This window comes from Mastigoproctus giganteus, chromosome 8, assembly GCF_048544385.1.
Source record: "Mastigoproctus giganteus isolate SK-2022 chromosome 8, ASM4854438v1, whole genome shotgun sequence".
NCBI classification, from domain to species: Eukaryota; Metazoa; Arthropoda; class Arachnida; order Uropygi; family Thelyphonidae; genus Mastigoproctus; species Mastigoproctus giganteus.
Window position 1 is genome coordinate 42276691 of NC_143582.1, and position 27605 is coordinate 42304295.

The following is a 27605-nucleotide window of genomic DNA, read 5'->3' on the forward strand; positions in this document are numbered from 1 at the left end:
TTTTGATCCCACTATGTTTTTAGGTTGTGCTGTAACAGAAAGAAAGAAGACACCTGTATCAATTATGGTTTCTTGTGATGAATGATAGATGTTTAAAGGTGTCCCAAATCTCTAGGGAATGTGACATATCTGAGGGAACAGTTATAATCATTCTCCATGAACCTTTGGGGATGACAAAGGTCAGCGCAAGGTGGGTCCCCAGATTTCTGACCCCTCTGCAGAAGCAATTCAGAGTACGATGTTGTGAGAAGAATTTAGAGCTTTATGGAAGGGATTCTGAAACTTCCATCTCCAGTATTGTTATGGGTGATGAAACATGGTTCATCACTGGGATCATGAGACCAAGCAAGGATCAATGCAATGGAAGCACAAGAGTTCTCCTCTACCCAAAAAATTTCAGACACAACCTTCAGCTGGCAAGATTATGATCACCATTTTTTGGGATGATGAGGGAATTTTGTATATTCACTACTTGGAACACAAGCAGGCAGTCACTGGGGAGTTATAGGCATCCCTACTCTACAACCTAAGGGAAGTCAAAGAAAAAAAAAAGCTGTGAAAAACTTTTCAGAGGTTTGCTGCTTCTTCAGGATAACACAAGTGCACAGGTCACATGCTGTTGCTGCTGCTTTAAGAGACTGTGACTTCACAGAACTTATCCATCCACCTTACAGTTTGGGTCTGGCCCTAGTGACTATTTCCTGTTTCAACACCTCAAGAAAGCATATGTGGACTTTGCTTTGCAAGGTGGTAGATGACTCTCATCAACCGGTGCAATACCACCACTTTGCTTATTGGAGGCTTGAAGTGGTGAAACCCATGTTTAGTCTCTAGAGCAAAGTTTCTGGCATCCCCCCCGCTCCATACTTCTCCTTCAACCCATGCACGGTACTAAGTACTATAGGTTTTGATACCTTTCGTGTTTGGGGTTTTCATAAAAAAAAAAAAAATAAATAATAATGAACTGAAGTCTGTTGTTTCTGCATTCTTTGATGACAGGACAAAGAATTTTATTTGTCAGGTATTTCCTCACTGCCAACAAAATGGAACAAGTGTATTGAAGTTCAGGGGAGTTACATTGAAAAATAAAAAAAGATTTTTGTCTCTATTTCATTTCCTTCATAGGTAAGTAGATAATTTATTGAATGCACCTCACACAACTCTAAGAGATAAAACAAAGTTCAGGTTACAAGCCAAGCAGTTAAAATAATATTAAATAAAAACATATTGCAAATAATAATTACATAAATGTGCTAAAAATGATCTGAATATTCAGCTTGTTCAGGACCAAATAACATTTAATCACTTCAAATTTATAATTTCAAAGGAACTGCAATAATTTGCAAAGGGGACAGAAGCGTTTTAATATATTTAACTTAGATAAAAAATCGAATATTAAAGGATTACAGAGCATTTAAGATGCAACAGGAATTTCTAAGAAAGAACGGGATAGAAATTTCTGGAAATGTTTAAAAATTATACGTGCATATTTTCTTGGTGTTATTTGTGTAGGTGTATAATTAATATTTTTGTTTTTCATAAATTTTACATTATGCACACCTTTTGCCTAAGACATTACAGCCTTAGGCAAATCTAATTTAGACATTTCAAGTTTTCTATATATCTGATGCTAGAGTAATCTTGCATTTGTATGGTGTTGAACTAAAAAGTAAAAAAACTTATCTTGTACACTGCAGTAGAGAGAGTTTGATATTCATATACCTAATTCAAGCTCTCTCTCTCTCTCTCTCTCTCATATATATATGAGAGAGAGACAGTAAGTATTAATGGAGTAAGTATTATGGTAGTCTTGACTACCATAATATCTCACTGCAGAAATAATTAAAAAACAGGAAAGTAAGAAGCATATGAACAAGGACTATAATGCTTATAACTGGGATATTCAGGAGCATAACTTTCTGTCCACACTAGTTTCAGCTCTATATTTGTAGTTATGTGAAACTAAAAATGTCTGCAATATAAATGATTACTAATTCAAAAAAAAAAAAAAAAAAAAAAAAAGCTATTCTTAACTTATCTAGTAATAATTTTAATTATTACTAGGGGGGCTTGCCAACCCCCCCACACGCATTTCTACATAAAATGTATAGGTATGATGGAGTAAGTCAATCTTTTCTACATAAGACACCTGTCCAAACACACTAATCAATACCAAATCAGAAAATGACCTATGTAATTATTTACCTGTGCATTTGAGGTGATGTAATTGCCCTGCTCAATTGTACAACGTGACCTGTATCCCTCTTCTCCCATTGGCTACCCAACCCCACCACACAGCATTCTCAATGTGGAATAAATATCACTATGTATTATTTACCTGCATTTACCTAGGTCATGTAGGAAAATGGCGTTTTGTTTCGGGTTCCATAATGCATGAGGAATATTGTTGCATCCGAAAGAGCAGGACTAAAATATTTAACTAATAGATATACAAACTATACAAATAGTTAAAATATTTACAAAATATTAAACTATTTACAAATATACAAACTATATCAGGATGATGGATCCCTTTATCAGCTGACATTAATATACAAAAAACATTACAATGGAACATCAAATGATGCCAGATCTGGTCATGTACTAGACAGTGAAGCACGTGCACTAGGTTGGTGAACGAATGCAGGCAATTGTCTTGCAATGCGACGAACGTTGGCATGCATCCCACATAAGCGCTCTATATTGTCAACAGCAAGTGTCTAATTCTGCCCAGTAACCCATTTATGTTCCTTCCATTTAACGTTCACCAACCCCGTGCACGTGCTTCACTGTCTAATACATGCATCATTTGATTTTTCATTGCAATGTTTTTAGTATATTAATGTAAGCTGAAGGGACCCAGTGTACTGATATAGTAGAGGTATGATTGTAAATTGTTTAGTACTTTGTAAATATTTGTATAGTTTTGTTATTACTTGTATAATAATAACATTATTGTTTGTTGTTTTCATCTGTTCAGTTGCAGCCAACTTTTGGAGACTTTATGGGCGAGCTCCTCCTTGCTGTCCGGACTTCAACACCTTCTTCAAGCCCTTCATGCTCATGCCAGTGTTGCTCTTGATGTGTCAAGCCAACGTGTTCTTTGCCAACCTCTTCTTGTTCCACTGACCTTTCCTAGCATTACCTGACCGAAATAGGTACATCAATTGTAGCTTGGTGATCTACACTTCCCGTGATGTTTCTGAGAGTCTCAAGTTTGTTCATAAAATTTTCTGGTGAAAAATACTGGAGTAGGTCACCATGTCTTTCTCCAGACATGGAGCTATTATATGGCTGTATAGTCATTTACTAATTAAAACTCAGTCTTTAAAAATCTATATCTTTTCTGATAAGGTGATATTTTGTCCCAAAATTAGATACAACTAATCAATGTGACAAACCCCTCCACCTAATTAAAGTTCCCCGCATTCATAACTTGTAGAATTTAAAAAGCAGCTCTTCAAACTTTCAAATATCAGTGCTATGCTTAAGCATAGGCAGCTGGAATTGATAGTTAAAACAAAGAATGCTCTAACGACCAAAACTGAATTATCTTAATTTAGCATAAATATTACCTTTCCATGATTATAAATAGTCAAACCAGATGAAGCTTATCACACTATACTCGAGTCACACAAAAGAATTTAAAATCAACACCTTAAAACCACATGTATAAACTATTTAGCATTGACCTTTGAGAGCACATATAAAAGCAATCATCACTGCTAACCACCATCATTGGCCAACAAAATGACCAATGTAATTATTTATCTGTACATTTCTAGTGACGCAACTGCCCAACCCTCTTCTCCAATCGGTTCGAATAAATATCACTGAAAGGAAAACTTTTTTAATGTATAGAGAGACTAGTAAAACGGTTAATACATTTCCCATATATTCAACCATTTCATTCAAATAGTGTCACTTATTTAACTTTTATTAGGCCTCAGGCCAGAGCAAAAATATATATGCCCCAGAGTAGTAAGTAGTGATAGTGCCTTGGCTCAGGGGAGAACTGCCAAAGGTAGTTCTCCTATGCATCTAGGTCTTAAATACATATATACCACTGTGTGTGATATTTACGTAGATCTGACCAGATGGATAAATGCCTTTGTGTGCTAGGTGCATAGAGCAACAGGGAGGGTAAAAAAAAGAGAGAGAGAGAGAGAATGGTAAAAAAAAATTTTAAAAGCTCTAATGCAATAATTCTTCCTGGATGAAAATATTCTGGAACCTTTCCATCCACATTAATCAACAATATTTTTACCTTAGAGCCCCTACTCAGAATTTTTTCTGTTTGCCCTTTTTCAGTGGGCAAAGATGCAACCACCAAAATATCCACAGAAATCTCTTCGTGATAAATATATTCTTGAATCTTGAAAAACTGAATTGTCTTTCCAATCTTCACACCTATATTTATTTATATCTTATTTAGTCCCATATTGACAAAAAAAAAAAAAACACCCTTCAGTTCATTTAGTGAAACCAAAACCCAGTCACATCACATAGAACAGTCAAAAGCTACCTTAGTTGAAAGCATTTCCTCATCAGAACAGCCTTTGTAATTTTGACATGTCTGAATATTTCACTCTATCAGAGCATAAGTTACTCTGCAATTTTTGCATGGGGAAGATTCAAAAACAATGCTGCCTATAGTTAAAAACTGAATATAAATATGCTAACAGTTGCAATGGCAATGGCCTCAGAATAGGTAAGAGTTTTTTTTTTCCCCAGCTGCTTAAAAAAAAAAAAAAAAATTCCATAATTGAATTAAAATACAGATTTAGATTATATTAAAAAATTATATTAGATTATATTAAAAAATTTCATAATTGAATTAAAATACAGATTTAGAAAATACTTCATATAAATAATTTGATAAGATGTTAATTATCAAATTATTTATATGAAGTACAAATGATAAATGAATGGCAATATAATAATTGCACCAGCACAGTGAGAATACAAATTTGATAATTGAAAATGCTGTTGGTCATCAAAAAAGGCTTGGATGGAAGAGAATGCAGCTTAAAAAGAAAAAAAAAAAAAAAAATCAATCAGAAATGTCAACAGTCATGGCTGTGACATCACAAGGCATAGAAGGATCATCATGAGCAGAGCATGCTGGTCCCATAGGAGGTAGTTATTCTTGGTGGAGAATGAAAGTAAAATATTGGTAAAACATTGTACAATGGGCCCAACACCGAACCCTGAGGAACACAACTAATAACCTTAGTCTACATAGAGCAGTACCCATTGATTACCACTCTGTCTTCTCACACTCAACCATCCTTTTATCAATTGTAGGAACTTGACCTTAATGCCATACTGCTCCAATTTGTACAGTAGTCTTCCATGTACAACAGTATCAAAAGCTTTCCTGAAATCCAAGTATATGATATCAAAATTATTTTTTGCATTCCTTTGTGACCACATCATAGTATCCAATCAAATTGGTCAGACAGACTTCCCCTTAACAAACCCATGCTGTGTCTGAATTATTACCAGTCTTGTCTAGATGATCCTGCAATGCTTCTTTAACCAGTGACTCCATTATTTTCCGTGGACAGAAGTCTAACATCTAGCCCTCTCCTCCTTGAATAACTCCTCGTGTGAATGTAGATGCAAAATACTCATTTAGTTTGGCAGCTATCTGAGAATGATCATCTACAGTCGAACCACTGATATCAAGTGGACCAACTGATTCATACCCTTCCTTTTAGAGTTCATATAAGTAAAGAAGTCTTTGCTGTTTTCCTTTGCATCCTTCAAAGATTTTTCCTAATCTGCCTTCACTTTCCTAACCTCCTTTGTGACTTGATTACAGACTAGCTTGAATCTACCATAGGCTTCTGTGTCGCCTGACAATTTATGTGCATCCCATGCCTTTTTCTTCTCTGCCACGAGTCTCATTAGTTCATCTGACATCCATTTGGGCCTAAACCTAGAGCGGTATTTCTTAGTTGGAACAAAAATCCTAGTAGCTTCCAAATTTACTTGCTTGAATGCTTCCCATTTAGAATTTGCTGTTGTAATATCAGTTGGTGCCACTGTATAGAACCTAAAAAATCTAAGGCCACTGTAGTCGCCTTTATGAAAGCAAAAACCCTACCCTTTACCCCTGATGGTAGTTACATCTTTAAGTAAATCCCACATCAGTACACTCTGATCACTGCCACCTAGTAGTTCCTTTATGTACAGATTCTTAATGGATGAAGAATCACTGTTGATAATCAGATCAAGAGTATTACTCCCTCTAGTTGTATCTTGAACATTCTGCTGTAGAACGCAATCATCCAATAAATCCATAAAAGCCTTGCTAGTGTGCGAGTGACCAACCCACAATTTCCAGTCTATATCTGGGAAGTTAAAATCTCCCATTATAGGACACTCTGATTTACTGGCCCAATCTATTTCTCTGTATAATTGTTCATTGTACTCATCAGAGTCATTAGGCCTATAACAAACTCCTACCCTCATTTTTGCTTTCCCAGTGCTTATATCACACCAAACTGACTCAAAATTGCACTGTCTATTCCATCTATGTCAACTGGATGCACTTAGTTAGATTTTGTATTTCTTAACTAAGAGCATAATCCTTCCTCCCTTCCTATCATGTCTCTTTACATGTCCAAACTATCTTAGGTACTCTCAATATTTCGTGTTACTCTCAATCTTTTCTTGTTATCATCCTTCTCCCAGTTTCTCCTGAATGGCTGCAGTTCTTACTCTATCTCTCCTAGTCTTTCCACATACACATGCACGCACACACCTCTCCGTGGAAACTTCATTTCCATCCCTTGCATTCCAATAACATCCTTCTCCCACATTACTCATGATTCCAACCATAAGTTATTATTGGTACATAATAAAACATTAGCTACATTAGAGAAATGAAATAAGAACTTTACCACTCAAAAAGGAAACTATTTGCTAGAATACTTGCAAAGGAAAATCACAGAGAGAAAAATTGCTGGTCTCAAGATTTGCTTGGCACCTGGAGCCCTGCTTTGAAGCAGGTGGAGTTAGGCATAGAATACAGCTGTTGTGAAAAACCTGTCTATATTAAACAATATAAAATTACAATAGTTTATAGAAACTGACTTCAGAATCTACTAGAATACAGTAGGCATTATAAAGCTTTTAATCTCTAGATGGAATAATATGTTGTCACAGAGAAACCAAATGAAGATCTGTTTTGGATTTGAGGGGGAGTAAAACTAACTGTACCAATTTATTTCCTCTGAACAGTGCTAAAGATTTACTGCAGTGGTGCATACAGGGAACAAAGCTGTTTTCAAAACTGCATTTGAACTATCTCAAGGGGTTAGGAACTCAACCAAAACTTGCAAAATCTTATGAATACTGTTCTGGAGAGCTTGCTTGGAAAGGGAGTGGGGTATACTAGGATAAACTCAAAGACATTTGAAGAGCACAAGAGGTTATTGTCAAATGTCATGAGCAAGCTGGCTAAAACACACCTCCTACTGAAATGTTCAGAGTGTGAACTGTTCTTAAATAGTGTAGTTTACCTAGGTCATATATTAGATGAGAAAGAAATACAACTAATACCAAAGAATGTTGATGCTCTTCATGGACTAATGTTATTAGGGGAGTCCCCCAAGGGTTCAGTGTTGAGCCCACTGTTGTTTTCTATATTTATCAATGATACTGATGAAGGTATATCAGGCTTAATGTCCAAGTTTGCAGATGATACAAAGGTTGGCAGGGTTGTTAATGACAGTATTCTACTGCAACAGTATCTAGAAAAGTTGGGCAGATGGGCTGAGAAATGGCAACTGAAGTTTAACATTGACAAATACAAAGTACTGCATATGGATAGCGGTAGCCACAGAGTAATGTACCAACTGTGCAGTTGGTACATTACTTAGTGGTATAGTAATACTATTTTAATAATAATGGGAGACTTTAACACAAAAGTTGGAGGCTATTCGACAGACTTCAGCGACGTATTAGGAAAGAGAAATGAGCGAGGAGAAGAACTCCTGAACTTCTGCAAAGAAAATAAACTATTCATCATCAACACACTGTTCTACCACAGATCTCAACATAAGTATACATGGACATCACCAGATGGAAATACAAAAAACTGTATCGACTACATTTCAATAAATAACAACATCCATTCAAAATGTTAGAACTATTAGAAGTACAAATTTTGACACCGACCATGAACTGCTAGCAGCAACAATTAAATGGAAATTTAAAAATACTATGACGCCAAATAACAATAGAGCAACATTAAATATATCACGATTTGAAAAGACAAGATAAAGGAAATTTATGGGAAACACTACAAGAAAAATTAAAAGATATAAACTATTCATTATATGTAGAAAATATATGGAAGAAAACTAAACAAATGACTAAAGATGCAGCCTTAGAAACCTTGGGAACAAAACAAAAACCAAACAATCCTTGGATTACAGCAGAAATTTTAGATATATGGACAGAAAAAAGACAAATGAAAAACCTCCTAAACAAAGAAAATAGTCAAGAAAAAAGGGAAAAATATAAAACCCTAAAAAACAAAATAGACAACCTACGTAAAGCTGCTAAAAGGAAATGGTTGAAAGACAAAGCAAAGTGGTGCAAAGTGACAAATAAACATCACAACTCTAAAACAACTTACCGGGTTATGTTTGTTTGTTTGTGAGAGATTTTTGAAATTGAAAAATTGCATTCCAAATGCTCTATGTGCAGTACTGTCAACTGAAGCTGTGTCTGACGATGACTGGAAAACACTTGAATTGCTATGTAAAACTTTGCGACCAGTTGAAATGATTCTGAAGGCTATAACCTCAGAAGATACAGACTTACTTAAAGCAGAGTCTTCAATAGAATTTCTGCTTGCTAAGCTTGATACAGGAGAAAACCCATTTGCTTTAAAGTTTCACAAAAGCCTTTTGCAGCGTTACAATGCAAGACGAAATTGCCAAACTGTGGCTTTGCTAAGCTATCTACACAACCCCAAAAAGTTTAGGAAAGAAGATTCAGGTTCAAGAACTTTTGATTTTCGAAGTAAGCAAGTTTTGAAAAAGCATGCTGAAGAGATTTATCAGAGATTATTTGCAAAACATTCTGAAGGAGTCTTAGCGTTGAATGAAGAAACTGAAAATAAACGAACTGTTCTTTTAGAAGAAAACAAAGACTTGTCTAGTTCCGATGTTGGAGATACACCCATGCGAGAGTATGATAGTGTAATAAAGAGATTAACTGAAGAGCCTTCAAAATATCCCAGTGAATTGGAAATCAGCAAAGAATTTAAAATTCTGGAGGCAACTAACAGTAGAAGTGAAAAGCTGGAGAAAGTTTATAGAGCACTGCTGACCATTAAACCAACAAGTGTCCAATCTGAGAGAGTGTTTTCGATCACTGGTCTCTTTAAACACAAAAATAAGGTCAAGTCTATCAGGAAAAATGCTGAGCAATAAATAGTAAAGTACTTTCCCCAAGCTGTTTTTTTCACATTATTTTTATTTATTTATTATTATTATTATTATAGGGCTTATTATTTTTTTGTTTACTATACAAGAAGATAGTTTTTATTCAAAGGATTTGAATACAATTTGTAATTTTGTATAATCTCAAGCCGGTTACTTTTTTGGAGCATTTTAATTTTTTTATTTTTTTTACTATAAGAGGTGATAGATTTTGTTTAAAAGATTTGATTACGATTTGTACAATCTACCCAAGATAAAATAAATACCTGTGTTATAAGCTTTTAATTATTCTCCCTAAGTCTGAGAAAATCGGTTTTAAAACCGGTTTTAAGAGTAAACTTCAGTTAAACTCTGTTTTGAAATTTCTTGGTTTTATGCAAGCCTTAGTTCAAGCTCTATAGGTGGTGAATAATATCTTATTTGAGTATTATCTGTTTTTTTCCAGTGATCATGCTTGATCTTTTCATGATATCTGTAGGTATTTCCCATGTGTGCTTTTGACTTTATTTTCTTCTCTGCTCTTTTCTTTTTTGTATAACGCGTGAGGTTCGTTTCATATGCTGATAATTTGGTTAGGTTGCTCTATCTTCCTCATACTGATAATCTGCTGTTTTCTCATTTTAATTCTGAGTTCAGAGCACAGTTCCTGATCTCTTAAATTATTAATTTGTTTTTTGCTCAATATTAATCCAAGAAAGTCAAAATATGTGATCTTTAACTTATCCAATGTACCTGTGCTCAAAGTTGGAATGTTCTTGTCTTTGAATCTATATGAGGCAAATGACCCCAGAGTTCCACAGAATGCAGGTCTTGAAGAATGCTATACTGCCAAGTGGTGTCAACGGCTTTCTCTATATCCAAGCATACCACAACCAAACACTCATTTCTTATGAAAGCATTCTGTATGTTTGCTTCGACTTAAGATCTAGCATTGACCTGTTTTATTCAATGAAACTGAAATTTCAATTCAGACTTTTATTCATCAGTAATTGAGATTCTAGTTACTGTGTAAGCATGTGATGCTATGTATCTGTTTTTCTAAAATTACTCCTATGCAACTAGTGAGAGAGATTAGTTGGAAGTGTTGTGGATTAGATCATAGCGTACAAGTTAGTGCAATTGCATCATTTCTGTGTATCTAGATCAGGCCCCGGCAAACTATGGACTGCGGGCCGCATGCGGCCCGCGAGCTTTAATTGTATTTTCGAAAAAAGTTTACTTATTTTATGCCTTTTGCGACGCCTTTTTGAAAAATTAAATTTTTTTATGTAATACATTATAGAATTTGTCGACTCGTAAATTGTTTTATCATCTCTGTATTGTTCAAATTGAGATAGAATTTGAAATTGTGCGCGAACCAGAGCGAGCGCTTTTATAACGGTATAATTTGCAATTATAAACTAACCGCGCAAAACTACGGTAACAGAGATTCGGTGATGACGACAACGGCTTTGCTGCGGTGGCAGAGTAATAGGATAGGACTGCTGACCGGCCGCAGTTCCAATCTGTTTTCTCTGACGGTCATCACACAGTTGTTTTTTGAGTTATCTTCAGTTATCATCTTGGTGCCAGTAGCGATAAAAATAATATTTATGCCCTTTTAAAAATGAATAAAAAAACGAAAGAAAAATTCAACAAGACCATCGTGTCTTCAATGAAGAGTGGAACGCAAAATATTTTTTTGCTAACATAAATAACAAGACTATTTGTCTCATCTCCCGGGAGAGTGTCTCAGTGTCAAAAGAGTACAATATTAAAGACATTTCACTACTAAACATTCCGAATATGGTGCCAATTTAAATCCGGAAGCGAGAAAGAAAACTGCTGATGGATTGATTCAGAATTTATCTAGACAACAAAATGTGTTTATGCGGCTAACTAAGGAACAAGAAGCTACTGTACAGGCAAGTTTTGTTATTTCTCATATAATTGCAAAAAGCAATAAGCCTTTTTGTGATGGAGACTATATTAAAGAATGTATGACTGAAGCTTGCGGAATTATATGTCCTGACCTTAAACACAAATTTGAGAATATAAGTTTATCTCGGTGAACCGTAGTAAGAAGAATTGAATGTATCGATACAAATTTGAATTAGCAATTATTATCAGTATTAGAATCCATAACATGGTACTTGATAGCTCTCGATGAAAGTAATGACCAAAAGAATACTGTGCAGTTATTAATTTTCATATATGGATGTGCCTCTAATTTTAAAATTATTGAACAGCTTCTCTTAAAGACCAAACAACGGGAGCTGATATATTTGAAAAAGTTGAAAAATGCTTAACAAGATGTAATTTACAATGGAACAAAATGGTAAGCGTAACAACTGACGGAGCACCAAGTTTGACAGGAAAAAATGTTGGAGCGTTAAAAAAAAAATTCGGGATAAAATTTGTGAAAATTATCATGATTATAATTTAATTACAATTCATTGTAATTAAATTATAATCAGGATTATACATCGACAAGTATTATGTAAAAATGTGTTAAAAGTTGAACATGTCACATCTTGTATTATTAAACTTGTAAATTTAATACGATCGAGGGAGCCTGAAACACAAGACAATTCGTTAATTTTCTTCAAGATATTGAATCCGAGTACACAGATATTCCTTATCAATGGCTTAGCTTAGGAAAAGTTCTTCGGCGAGTATGGAATCTTAAAGATTACATCGTTCTATTTTTAAAACTAAAAAATATTATGGACTTTCCCGAATTAACTGATAATAACTGGATTTGTGATTTTGCGTTTATCCTGGACATTGTGACACACTTAAATACTTTCAACACCGTGTTACAAGGGAAAAATTTATATGCTCATGATATGGTAAAAAGTTTGAATGGATTTCAATTAAAACTCCAGTTGTTCCTTCGACATTTATTGATTAACAAGGTAGACCACTTTCCAACCATGAAGTTGCTGAAGGTTTCAGAAAATAAATTTGAAAAATATTGTGAAATTACCAACGCTTTGAATGACGACTTTTCACGTAAATTTGGCGACTAAAAATTGAGACAAGTTTGGCAATAGTGCGAAACCCATTTTCAATAGAAATCGATAGTGCACTGAGTGAACTACAGCTTCAGATTATAGATCTGCAGTGTGATACCAATTTAAGGGAATTGCACCGTCGTGAGGAAATCTGTAAATTTTATAATACTCTTAATTCGGACAAATTAGCATTAGTAGAGACATATGATGCAAGAAAGCAAGCTTATTCAGCATCAGCCAAAAAAAAAAAAAAAAAAAACCCACTCCCATTTTACCCCTCCGTTCGTTCGAAATACCTGTCCAGTTGAGCTTTAAATTTGTTTAGGCTATCAACTTCAACAACAAGTGATGGAAGTCGGTTCCACCAACCAACCACCCGCTGGCCAAAGGCAAATTTCCGCACATCTATCCGACATCCGTCCTTCCTCAATTTGAATTTATGCCCTCTGAGGTGATTATTCTGAGCAAGATGAAGAATCCCATTGACATTGAGCATGCTCAAACCATTCAAAGCCTTATACACCTCTATCAGATCACCTCGCCGGTGCCTAGTCTCCATACTCTGTAATTTACAAAACTTAAGCCTTTCTTCGTAAGAGCAACCCTTTGTTCCATTCACTAATCTTGTTGCCCTTCTCTGTACCCGTTCCAGCAGCTCTACATCCTTCTTGAAATGAGGCCTCCAGACCTGTATACAGTACTCAAGATGTGGCCTAACCATTGCCTTATACAAGGGAATAATCACCTCCTTATCCCTGCTAGAAAAATTCCTGTATATCATTGACAAGACACCATGAGCTACTCTTGTAGATCGTCTGCACTGCTCAGAGAACTTCATATCTGCCTGCACAATTACCCCCAGGTCCTTTTCATTCTCCACCACTGTCAGTGTAGTATCGCAGAGTTGATACGTTGCTCTGGGGTTACTGTTTCCCATATGTAGTACTTTACATTTTTCAATGTTAAACTTCATTTGCCACCTCTCAGCCCATCTGTTCAACCTTTCCAGATCCTGTTGCAGCAGCATAGCGTCAGTAGTGTCCTTAACGACCCTGCCAACCTTTGTATCATCTGCAAACTTGAACATTAAACTTGATATCCCATCATCAATATCATTCATAAACACCGAAAACAACAACGGACCCAACACTGAACCTTGAGGAACTCCACTAATAACATTAGTCCACGTTGAGCAGTGTCCATTGATTACCACTCTCTGTCTTCTGCCACTCAACCATCCCCTTATCCATAGCAGCAATTTGCCTCCAATGCCACACTGCTCCAATTTGTGCAGCAGTCTTCCATGTGCAACAGTATCAAAAGCCTTTCTAAGATCCAAATATATAATATCAAAGTTATTCCCTGCATCCAGTTCTTTTGTGACTACATCATAGTATCCAATCAAATTGATCAGGCAAGACCTGCCCTTAACAAAACCATGCTGAGTCTGAGCTATAACTGAATTCTTGTCTAGATGATCCTGCAGTGCTTCTTTAACCAGTGCCTCCATTAATTTACCTGGAACAGAAGTTAAACTAACAGGTCTATAATTACTTGTGTCAGCCTTTGATCCTCCTTTGTGAATTGGGGTTACATTTGCACATCTCCAGTCTATGGGTACCTCCCCTGAGTCCAAAGAAGCTCTCATAATTATGGCTAGGGGTTTGCATACTTCCTTTGCTGCCTCCTTTAATATAACTGGATAGATCCCATCCACCCCAGGTGCCTTTTTTATGTTTATCCTCAACAATCTCTCCTCCACTTTCCTCTCAGTTATTACAAAATCATCCAGCTCACTGCCAATGTTTACTTTACCTACATCATTCTCCTTCCTGAATGTAGATGCAATGCGTGAATGTAGATGCAAAATACACGTTTAGATTGTTAGCCACCTGAGCAGGATTCTCAACTGTTGAACTATCAATATCCAGTGGACCAATCTGATTCATCCCTTTCCTTCTCGAGTTCAAATATGTAAAGAACTCTTTGCTGTTTTTCTTTGCATCCTTTGCCAAGGATTTTTCGTAGTCTGCCTTTGCCTGCCTAATCTCCTTTGTGACTTGGTTACAGACCAACTTATATCTATCATAGGCTTCCATGTCACCCATTAATTTGTATGTATCCCATGCATTTTTCTTCTCTGCCACATGTCTCATTAGTTCATCTGACAACCATTTAGGCCTAAACCTTGAACAATATTTCTTAGTTGGTATGTAAAGCCTGGTAGCCTCCAAGATTAGTTCCTTGAATGCTTCCCATTTTGAGTTTGCTGTTGGTAACATCATCAGTTGGTCCCACTGTATAGAATTTAAATACTGTCTCAGACCATCATAGTCGCCTTTACGAAAACAAAAACCCTTCCCTTTACCTCTGATGGTAGTTACCTCCTTGAGTAAATCCCACTTCAACACACTGTGATCACTGCCACCTAGTGGTTCATTTATCTGCAGATTCTTAATGCATGAAGAATCACTACTGATAATCAGATCAAGAGTATTGCTCCCTCTTGTTGCCTCACGAACATGCTGATGTAGAAAACAATCATCCAATAAATCCACAAAAGCCTTGCTAGTGTGCGAGTGACCAACCCACAAATTCCAGTCAATATCTGGGAAATTAAAATCCCCCATTATAAGACTCTCTGATTTACTGGCCCACTCTATTTCCCTGTACAATATCTTATTATACTCATCAGAGTCATTAGGCCTATAGCACACTCCTACTCTCAATTTTGATTTCCCTATGCTTATGTCACACCAAACTGACTCGACACTGCCCTGTCCATCGATGTCGACTGGCTTCACTTCCTTGGACTTTATGTGTTTCTTAATTAATAGCATAACCCCTCCTCCCCTCCTGTCCTGTCTATCCTTTCTATACACATTGTATTCCCCAAATTCCATTTCCGCATTACTTATATCTGTGTGACACCACGTCTCTGATATCCCAACAATATCTGCCTTTGATGTTTTGAGCAATACCTCAAATTCATCAAATTTATTTACCAAACTCCTAGCATTGGTGTACACGCAGGTATACATGCACCTGTTTCTATTCTTAGCTACCCTAACACAACCCATGTGTTTACTTGTAACGCAATGACTACCAGCAGTCTCTGAAATATCCTGCATCTTGTTTTTCAGACTTCTGCTCATTTGAATAGAAGCAGTGCAAGAATCACTTCCACCTCTGCCAGTGGCTACTGTTAATCTATTAGTCCTTGTATCCTCCCCAACTAGCAGTTTTCCGATCCACCTAACACTGCCTCGACAGCATCAGCAAAAATTCTTGCACCCTTTCTATTTAAGTGTATCCCATCCCTGTAGAAGCAATCTCTCCTGTTAACAAGTACAGTCCAGGCTGAAAAAAAATTCTACCCCTTGAGCCTTGCACAATCCCTCCAGGGCCGAATTGATCGACAAGGCTCTCATCATATACTCCCTCCTATCGTGTCTGGGCAGAATTGCAGACACTTTCAAGTTCAACCCTAATTCACGGCTTTTTTTCAACAGTGACCTGTACTTGCTAAGTAATTCTGCCGGTCTCCTACTCTTAATATCATTAGTGCCAACGTGTACAACTATATCACCTTTTGTGCCCTTAAAAGATGATATCCGCTCTACAACGTCATCAACCTTTGCCCCTGGCAGACATACCCTGGTCCTATTCCACCTATCCTTTTTACAAAGCATGTTCCCCGTTTCCCTGACAATAGAGTCACCAACAACTACTAGTTCCTGTGGGACCAGCGCATTCTGCCTAGGGGACTGCCTCTGTGTTGCCTGATGACCAAGTGCAAGCTCTGGCGTTGATGTGGGCAGCTGAGAGCTTGATGGGCCCCTCAATTTATTTCCTTCGAGGGCATCCACCCTGTCCTTCAAGCTCTCATAAAGGCCCATAACAACGCTGAGTTGTCGCCTTATTTCCTTGCACTCCTTACATCGTGCACACACAAAGACATCCCCCTTGGCAGTATCATGTCCCGTACCCGACTGCTCCGCAAACATCAAGCAAACAGTGCATTTTAAAAGACTGTGATTCAGAGGGCAACTGCCCCCCTCAGTTCTCCCCTGAACCACAGCACTCCCATTAGCTTGAGCCTTTTGCTTTGCTGCTCTGGTCAGAGTCATGATTCTGATTTTGAATTCAATAAAATTCAAAACAAAAATTAAATCCTTAAGTTATATCCCAAAACAGTTATGTTATATATATATTTTTTCGGTATCTAGTGTTTTCTACGAGTTCCCTTTATACAACTTCCGTATCACGTGTACCACTATAGTTATGTATTAATTATTTGTTACGATTAAGTCGTTATATATATATAGAGTTAAAAATACAATTTAATTGACAATAAAGTTTATCAAGATTAATAGATTTACTGATTAATTGACAATATTATATTATGCACTATACTACACTAAGCTTATGCTATCGTGTAAAAATGGCGGAAATTCTACGAACTTAAAGATTTTGCCCAAAAAATGTTGGTTATTTTTGGATCAACCTACATATGTGAACAAACATTTTCCATCATGAATCTAAATAAAAACTTCTTTATGATCAAGCATCACCAATGAACATTTACAAGTTTTAAGAATCTCAACTACAAAATTAACACCCGAAATTAAAAAAATGTTAAAAGATGTAAAACAGTTCCATTCATCTTATTAAATTCTTGGTTGTTAGAGAATAATTTTTTTTTATGTTATATTTCTTCTTCATGATAACAAATAACATATATCTAAAAATAGTATTTTACGTGCGGCCTGCCTTCTTTTTGAATTCCTATTGTGGCCCTTCAGCCCAAAAGTTTGCCCAGGCCTGATCTAGATGGTCACCTCCAGTATGCTTCTCTTAATCCATCTAAGCTTCTCATAGACGGATCCATACCTGGTTTTGGAAATACTATCCTTGCATCATTTTAGGGTAGCAGTTATGCCATACTATTACAGGATTTCTGTGTTTCCTTAGATGAGTGCAGTGCAAACACTTGCTCATTAAACTTTGACATTTTTTCTAACTTTTTTGTGCTTGTGTATAGGCTGAAATTAGCACCTGTATATTATTACTTGCAGTAATTCTTACGCACAGTAGAAAGCATGAAATACTTTATACACAATATAAAATTCCAGTAGAGGCCTGCTTAACCTACTCACTGGATTAACTGCTGTTCCCTCTGTAACCCTGCAGTCAGTGTTGGATACTTGTTATTTTCAAGACCTCTCTTGAAAATAACAAGCTCGTGTTAACTATTGCTTGAAGATAAATCTGCATTTTTCTGTAAAATTTTTAACTTGGTACAGTTTTCAAAATTATTTTTAAAGTATTCCCAGAGTTATTGCATCACATCACTTCATTCCCGTTTTTTGGCTTTTTCAGTGGGATATCCACATCTCCAGTACTCAGGATGCAAAGTCTAGATTTTGGTATGGCTGTTGGAGGATTTGAATCCAGGGAGCCGTAGGTGGAGGTGGCACACAGTGTTGCCTCAGCACTATGGAAGCTGTTTCAGCAGAGATGAACCATTACAAATACAGCTAGTCAAGGTTGCATGAGGGCTACGTCAACCAGAACAGACCGCTATCTGGTTCTAACAGCAAGATGGAACACTATGATGTCATGTCATCAACTGTTTCTTGAGGTTGCTGCGGAGACAATTGAAAACATTTCCAACTGGACTGTGTTTTTTAAAGGCTCAATTCAAGTGGACTCTATGCAAGCAAGGAAGTCAGTGGTTTGCATACCATTAACTCCAAACCACTGCAGAGTTCTCCAAAACAGGTGCTAACATGTGACTTGGAACCCTGACAAATGGGATACAGTTCTGTTCTCTGATGAGCCTCGTTTTAGCCTACAAACAGATTCTAGATGTTATTTCATCTGGAGACAATGAGGAATGCAGTACCATCCCTCCAACATCAAAGAAAGGGGCACTTAACGGTGGAGGCGCTGTTCTCATGTGAGGTGGAATAACTATCAACAGCCACACCCCTCCTCATGCTTTTGATAGAAGTACCATAACTGCACAGAGGCACTGAGAACAGATCCTTGAACTCTATGTGTGACTTTTTAGGGGTGTGGTTGGCCCGGATTTTCTTTTCATGCATGAAAATGACACTGTGCACAGTGCTCGAGTGGCAGAAGATTATCTTGAAACTGAAGATATGCCATGGCCAGCGCAATCACCAGACTTAAATCTGAACATGTTTGGGATGCCCTTGGGCATTGCACTGCATATTGACAGCTAACTCTTTGCTCACTTGGTGAACTTCTTGTCTTCTTGATTTGGTAGTTGTTGGCGCATCGGCTTCTGTGGCCATATTGCACCTCCCAAGGTTTTTTTGCAGTACTTTGATCCAAGCCCGAGGCGGGAATCGAACCCGCGACCTTTGGGTTGCCGGGCAGGTACTTTACCCACTCGGCTAGCCCGGTCGGCACTTGGTGAACTAAGGTTTATGCTGGCGAGAGAATGGGATTTGTTGCTACAGAATCTTATAGACACCGTTGTATTGAATATTGTTCAACACTGTCAGGCCTGTTTAGCCATTGGAGGGAATCATATGCTATACTGATGTCATGTGACCATATTTCCGAGCATCTTGTATCGACATTTGCAATGTGACCTTTTGGTAATTCTTATACAATCCCTATAAATGTCCCTTATACCTGTCCGAAGTTTCTTGCTGTCTTCTCATTCAATTGTTATTCTGTGTATCCACCATATCAAATTATGTCCCACTTCACTGCAAGCTGCACGAGTTACATCATGTCATGTAGTAGTAGCAGCAGTGGCATGTGATGCAAGAAAGCAGTGTATGAGCTTATGCAGCATCAGCCAAAAAAAAAAAAAAAAATCACACTATTCCCTCCAAATGCCTGTCCAGTTCCTCCTTAAATTTATTCAACCTATCAACTTCCACAACGACAGATGGAAGTTTGTTCCAGCAATTAACCACCCACTGGCTAAAGGCAAATTTCCACACATCCATTCTACATCTGTCCTTCCTTAATTTGAATTTATGACTCCTTAGGTTCGTAATCTGAACAAGCTGAAGGATCCCATCAGAATTCAGCGTGCTCAACCCATTCAAGGCCTTATACACCTCAATCAGATCACCGCGCAGGTGCCTAGTCTCCAGCCACTGCAATTTGCAGAACTTAAGCCACTCTTGGTAAGAGGATCCCTTCATTCCCCTCACCAATCTTGTTGCCCTTCTCTGTACACGTTCAAGCAAATCTACATTCTGTACGCAGTACTCAAGGCGTGGCCTGACCATTGGCTTATACAGAGGGACAATCACCTGCTTTTCCCTGCTAGTAAAATTCCTATATATCATTGACAAAATCCCATGACCTGCCCTGGCAGCCTGTCTGCATTGCTCAGAAAACTTCATATCTGACTGCACAATTACTCCCAGGTCTTTTTCATTTTCTACCACCTTAAGTGTAGTAACACACAGTTGGTACGTTTCTCTGGGGTTACTTCTACCCATATGCAGTACTTTGCATTCGTCACGGTTAAACTTAAGTTCCCACTTCTTAGCCCATCTGCCCAAATTATCTAGATCCGGTTGCAGTAGCACACTGCCATTACTGTCATTAACAACCCTGCCAACCTTTGTATCATCTGCAAACTTCGACATTAAGCCTGATATACCTTCATCAATATCATTGATAAATATACAAAACAACAGTGGACCCAACACCGAACCCTGTGGGACTCCACTAATAACATTAGTCCACAAAGAACAGCACCCATTGATTACCACCCTCTGTCTTCTCCCACTTAACCATCCTTTTATCCATTGTAGCAACTTACCCTTAATACCATTCTGCTCCAATTTGTACAATAGTCTTCCATGCGCAACACTATCAAAAGCTTTCCTGAAATCCAAATACAGGCTGGCCTCGATTAACGCGAGCTCATCGTGCAAAACGGAAATGCGTTGATCGAATATAATAATCAATAGGAAAAATTATAACTGGTCCTTGACCTTCTGGAATGTCCATAAAGAATATTAAAAATACCTTTTAAATAACTTTTTAACTGTATACAATGTAAAAGATAATGAAAATAATTAAGGAATTAAATGTTTATTGCATAAAACAACAGTTCCCAAACTGCGCGCCAGATGTTCTCTTTTAGGGCCTCTATGGTTTCAGGGTTATTGGCATACACTTCATCCTTGAGAGAGCCCCAAAGAAAAGATCTAATGTGATTTGGAAAATGCTGCCTTAGGAGGTCCATTGTGGTTCAAGCAGTTTAGCCATGGCGCCATCTTGTTGGAACTACATATTGTGGTCTTCTGGTACCTGTAGCATCAAAAAATTTTCAACCATTGTTCTACAGCACTCTCCATTGACCGTCTGAACAACACCATCATCCTCGAAGAAATAAGGTCCAATGATGGTTGCGGCTGTTATGGCACACCAAACCGTTACCTTAGCTGGATGCAGTGGTCTCTGGTGAGTTATTCTTGGGTTCGCACTGCCCCAAAATTGACAGTTTTGTTTATTAACAAAGCCACTTAACTGAAAATGTGCTTCGTCACTCATCAAATTTGAAATGAAATTCTCATCATTTTTTGCAGGGTTTATATGAAGGCACAGGTGTATTCCAGAAGTGCTTGCTTGTCTTCGGGATCAAGGGCTTGGACTAATTGAATCTTGTATGGAAAGTGATGCAAGTCCTTACGCAAAATTCATTGCAGCAAGCGATGAGAGATTGTCAATTGAGCAGAGCGTCTTCTGGTCGATTTTTTGGGGTTGATCTGCAATAATCTCCCATACACGTACAATGTTTTCCATTGATCGACCACTACGAGGTCTTACAGCATGTCTGGCATCAGCAACAGTTCTCCTTTCTTCAAAATTTCGAACCACAGTGTAAATTATGTTCCTACTCTGTGCCTCGCGACAGTTATAAAATTGTCTATATGCCCGTTGCCTTAGAATTACTGACCGATTGTTTTCCAAGAACATTGTGACTATTTTGGTCTGATGAGCAATTGTGTACCTCTCCATAATTAAATTTTCCAAGTTACCAGTAAGATAAACACAAAAGATTACAAACCTAAAAATAACTAAAAAAGTTACGATTTTTTTAAAATGGTCAGCTTATTTTGTGCCACCCAGTACTATAGGTTCTGACAACTAAATTAAAAGAGCGAGAGAGAAAGAAACTTGTTTATTTTATGTAGTGCAATAGTGAGGCAACGCTGTGAACATTTAAAACACAAATGTTTTTAAATTGAATGTAAAAAACCAGTAATTAATTACCAAGAAAATTATATTAATTTCTACAGTTTAAAGTTCACATTAAACATCACTAGGTCTGAAAACTGTCAAAGTTTTATCAAACTAATTTAGAGAAAATAGGCATTTGTTTTACACACTCTCAAGTATACTGTGATTGCTGCTTTAACATAACCACTCTTGTCCTCGTGGGTAGCACAGTTGGTAGAACCGCTGTCTTCCCCACACCGGGTGGAAAAGACCCGAGTTTGGGTCCCGTTGATGATGAGAGAAATTTTTATGGGCATTTTTTCACAACGTGGCTGAGTTAGTTAGTCTCAGGCGAGGTTAGTTATTATTTTATTATTTTTTTCCCCCCTGGAAACTCTAGTTTCTCCAGCAAACTGAAAATTGAACACAGAACATACACAATTTACAGACAGTATATATGGAGCAATATGGCCTTAATCTTTGATGCTCCTGAAACCCTGAAACAACATAACCACTCTTCTAATGTCACACGTAACACATATCTGAAGCATACAGATAAAAGAAACTATTTTTTTTTTTTTTTTTTGCAAATTTTATGCAATGTCAAGTTTTACAAGTTTACTATAAACAGGAATCACTGTACATACTTTGTAATATTCTAATAAAAATGATTATTACTATATGCCATGCCACATGCACACAAAAACGTTTCCTACAAATTATCAGTTTTCCTAAATCATCACAGCATAATAATTATGCCTAAAATAATTAAATATAGCTATATTTAAATATGCCAAAATTAATACTTACAAATTCTGATGATATTTGTAATTGGCACATGCGCAAAATGGAATCAAAAATGCCGAATATTAATGGTGACATTGTAACTACTTTGGATCCACTTTTATTCTCTCCCCAGTTACTGAATATAGATGTTACCTTCCTGTAAAATCATCAAATCTGGATTTATTCCAAATATGTAACCATTTAATTTCAAGAATGTTCAAATACAGTGTGTGTATAAATGAATAAAAAGGTATTTCAAATTACAACTGATTTTTACAATTTGAAATATCCTACAATAGATAATAAAATTACCAAGTACCTTGCTACTATAAATTTTGATAACAGCAATGTATTATTATTTACTAATGTTTATTTTAAAAAGTTGCTTCTAGTAACTAAACCCTATTTCACCTGATATTTTTCAAGATATATGCTGCATAGGAGAGAGAGAGAGAGAGAGAGAGAGAGAGAGAGAGAGAGAGAGAGAGATGCAATAACCTTATTTTCATCTTAAATTTTTAGCCATACAACAAAGTGTCATTTATGAATTAAGTTTTTCTGCATATTTCTCCCACCTTAATACATATCACTTCATACATCCCAGGGTGTTTCAATCAAAAGGAACTGCACCCATCTTGCTATTTTTAGGTTTAGGCTATTTGTTGTCTGGACCTTTTTTGCCATTGGGCTGAAATTTTTCAATTTGTTGCTAAAACTACTGTTTAACTGGCTAAATATTACTGTTTAGATTTTATGATTTCTAAATTAATTTTTCCTAATCACTTGCTTTTTTCCTGGGAAAGTTTTTCTCTGTCTTTGGTTTAATCAAAAAAATATCACTGCAGCTTTTCTGAAACAAACATAAATCTATTATAAGTGGATTAAAACCAGAACAAATATAACAGTTATGTTCACTTTTTAGTACACATGCATTTGGCAGTTTGTGTCAGATCCCCACATGCTACTATTGTTGCTGAATTATTTCTTTTTCTTTAAACAAAATGATTTTCACTCTTTTTCAGAAGTACACCAATGATGTTTTCAGATTAAAGCGAGGATGAAAAAACTGTTTGAACAAGGGAAAAAAAGCAATGGTTTAGGCAAAAATTTAAATTTATAAAAACAGAGTAAACCTAAAATAAGTGAGATAGACTCTAGTGCCTTTTAACTGAAACGTGTGTGTGTGAGTGTGTGTGTGTGCGCGTGCGTGTGTTGATGAAGCTAGTTTTTTTTGTCTTTTTTTTTTTTTTTTTTCTTTAATTCTGAGAAATATCCAGTTTTCCTGTTCCTGAAAGCCACCCATTTCTGAGAGCCCTACGAAACAACAATAAAATATACTTATTCAATATCAGCTGAAGTACATCATTAAGAACACAGAGATGAACAATTTTGCAGTGCATTTTAGCATTAGCATTAGTAGAGGCATTTGATGCAAGAAAGCAAGCTTATGCAGCATCAGCCAAAAAAAAAAAAAAAAAAAAAAAACCCCACTTCCACTTCACCCCTCTGTTCGTTCAAAATACCTGTCCAGCTGAGCCTTAAACTTATTTAGGCTATCAACCTCCACCACAAGGGATGGAAGTCTGTTCCACCAACCAACCACCCGCTGGCTAAAGGCAAATTTCCACATGTCTATCCTACATCTGTCTTTCCTCAATTTGAATTTATGCCCTCTCAGCATTGAGCATGCTTAAACCATTCAAGGCTTTATACACCTCTACCAGATCACCTCGCTGGTGCCTAGAATCCAGACACTGTAATTTGCAAAACTTAAGCCTTTCTTCGTAAGAGCACCCCTTTGTTCCATTCACTAATCTTGTTGCCCTTCTCTGTACTCGTTCCAGCAGCTCTACATCCTTCTTGAAATGAGGCCTCCAGACCTGTATACAGTACTTTAGGTGTGGCCTGACCATTGCCTTATACAATGGAATAATCACCTCCTTATCCCTGCTGGAAAAATTCGTATATATCATTGACAATACTCCATGAGCTACTCTTGCAGCCCTCTGCACTGCTCAGAGAACTTCATATCTGCCTGCACAACCACCCCCAAGTCCCTTTCATTCTCTACCACTGTCAGTGTAGTACCACAGAGTTGATACGTTGCTCTGGGGTTGCTGTTTCCCATGTGTAGTACTTTACATTTGTCAATGTTAAACTTCATTTGCCGCCTCTCAGCCCATCTGCTCAACCTTTCCAGATCCTGTTGCAGCAGCATAGTGTCAGTAGTGTCCTTGACAACCCTGCCAACCTTTGTATCGTCTGCAAACTTGGACATTAAGCTTGATATACCATCATCAATATCATTTATAAATACAGAAAACAATAATGGACCCAACACTGAGCCCTGAGGGACTCCACTAATAACATTAGTCCACGATGAGCAGTGTCCATTGTTTACCACTCTGTCTTCTCCCCCTCAACCACCCCTTTATCCATAGCAGCAATTTGCCTCCAATGTCACACTGCTCCAATTTGTGTAGCAGTCTTCCATGTGCAACAGTATCAAAAGCCTTTCTAAGATCCAAGTATATAATATCAAAGTTATTCCCTGCATCCAGTTCTTTTGTGACTGCATCATAGTATCCAATCAAGTTGGTCAGGCAAGACTTCCCCTTAACAAAACCATGCTGTGTCTGAGCTATAACTGAAGTCTTGTCTAAATGATCCTGCAGTGCTTCTTTAACCAGTGCCTCCATTAATTTTCCTGGAACAGAAGTTAAGCTCACAGGTCTATAATTACTTGTGTCAGCCTTTGATCCTCCTTTGTGAATTGGGGTCACATTTGTACATTTCCAGTCTATGGGTACCTCCCCTGAGTCCAAGGAAGCTCTCATAATTATGGCTAAGGGTTTGCTTACTTCCTTTGCTGCCTCCTTTAATATAACTGGATAGATCCCATCCACCCCGGGTGCCTTTCTTGTGTTTATCTTCAACAGTTTCTCCTCCACTTTACTCCCAGTTATTTCAAGATTCTGTAGCTTACTGCTAGAGTTGAATACACCTCTGGCATTCCCCTTGCTGAATAACTCCTCATGTGTGAATGTCGATGCAAAATATTCATTTAGTTTGTTAGCTACCTGAGCAGGATCATCAACAGTTGACCCATCAATATCAAGTGGACCAATCTGATTCATCCCCTTCCTTCTAGAGTTTACATAAGTAAAGAACTCTTTGCTGTTTTTCTTTGCATCCCTTGCCAAGGATTTCTTGTAATCTGCCTTCGCCTGCCTAACCTCCTTTGTAACTTGGTTGCATATCAACTTGTATCTATCATAGGCTTCTGTGTCATGTGTTAATTTGTAAGTATCCCATGCATTTTTCTTCTCTGCCATATGCCTCATTAGTTCATCTGACATCCATTTTGGCCTAAACCTTGAACAATATTTCTTAGTTGGTATGTAAAGCCTAGTAGCATCCAAGATAAGTTCTTTGAATGCTTCCCATTTTGAATTTGCTGTTGGTAACATCATCAGTTGGTCCCACTGTATAGAATTTAAATGCTGTCTCAGTCCATTGTAGTCGCCTTTACGGAAGCAATAACCCTTCCCTTTACCCCTAATGGTAGTTACCTCTTTGAGTAAATCCCACTTCAGCACACTGTGATCACTGCCACCTAGTGGTTCATTTATCTGCAGATTCTTAATGCATGAAGAATCACTGCTGATAATCAAATCAAGAGTATTACTCCCTCTAGTTGCCTCCCGAACATGCTGATGTAGAAAACAATCATCCAATAAATCCACAAAAGCCCTGCTAGTGCGTGAGTAACCAGCCCCCAAATTCCAGTCAATATCTGGGAAATTAAAATCTCCCATTATAAGACTCTCTGATTTACTGGCCCACTCTATTTCCCTGTACAGTTCCTTATTATACTCATCAGAGTCATTAGGCCTATAGCACACTCCTACTCTCAATTTTGATCTCCCAATGCTTATGTCACACCAAACTGACTCAACACTGCACTGTCCAGCGATGTCGACTGGCTTCACTTCCTTGGTTTTTATGTGTTTCTTAACTAATAGCATAACCCCTCCTCCCTTCCTATCCTGTCTATCCTTTCTGTAGACGTTGTACTCCCCAAATTGCAGTTCTGCATCCCTTATATCTGTGTGACACCATGTCTCTGATATCCCAACAATATCTGCCTTTGATGTTTTGAGCAATACCTCAAATTCATCAAATTTATTTACTAAACTCCTAGCATTGGTGTACACGCAAGTATACCTGCACCTGTTTCTATTCTTAGCTACCCTAACACAACCCATGTGTTTACTTGTACCGCAATGGCTCCCAGCAGTCTCTGAAATACCATGCACCTTGTTTCTCAGGCTTCTGCTCATTCTAATAGAAGCAGTGCAAGAATCTCTTTCACCTCTGCCAGTGGCTACTGTCAATCTATTGGTCTTTGTAAGTAACACCAAATTTGAAGTAACACCAAATTTTGCAGTGCATATGATGCACTATTTTAGAATGTCTCTGAGTGATCAAGACAAGCTGAGGCACCTCTTTTCTGTTGTGGTACCTGCAGGTCAAAATTCAAGGGACTGTTTTGTGGTAGTCACAAGTGTATGCCTTTTGCTATACCTCAAATATGGAGAGGGTCTACATATCATCATGATGATTGCAACTTTTGTTTAGTGGATATATAATCTTTATTTTGTACAAAAGGATGTATACAACATACCCTTCACAACAGGAATGCCAGGGGCTTCACATCGGCTGCTGGAGGAAGGCCTTGAGGACGGGGCCCACATCGAAATTCGGGTTCATCCCCCAGGGCCAACAATATAATAAGTTTCAGTTAAATTATTCACAGTATTTTTGACATTATATACAACATTATACAGACATACTTTTTAAATTTATTATACTGCCCACATTACTGTGCAGTTTACCTGGTTGAGTTTAGGCCATCAAGGATCTGTCTCCAGTATGTGATCCTTGGTAAATTTGTAGAGATCGCCATCGATTGCTTAGACTGTGATAAGCATCTGAATGAGGAGAAAATGGTTGCTAAGGGCTAGTCTATTAGGGTTGTCTCTAAGTGTGGGAGCTGACCTCAGTCTGCGTTGAGGGAGTCTCCAGCTGCACAGTTCCCATATGTTTGGCTTCGAGATTATTCCAGTGG

General features: G+C 37.4%; 1 protein-coding gene across 1 annotated transcript in view; it reads left to right on the forward strand.

The window, feature by feature from the left end:
• LOC150081485 (uncharacterized) overlaps positions 1-3129 on the forward strand; it is a 131977-nt gene extending 128848 nt beyond the window's left edge. The window contains exon 7 of the mRNA XM_090380220.1: positions 2981-3129. Within this exon, the coding sequence (XP_090236346.1) occupies positions 2981-3129 (149 nt within the window). The remainder of the gene's footprint in view (positions 1-2980) is intronic.
• The last annotated feature ends 24476 nt before the right edge of the window (positions 3130-27605 follow it).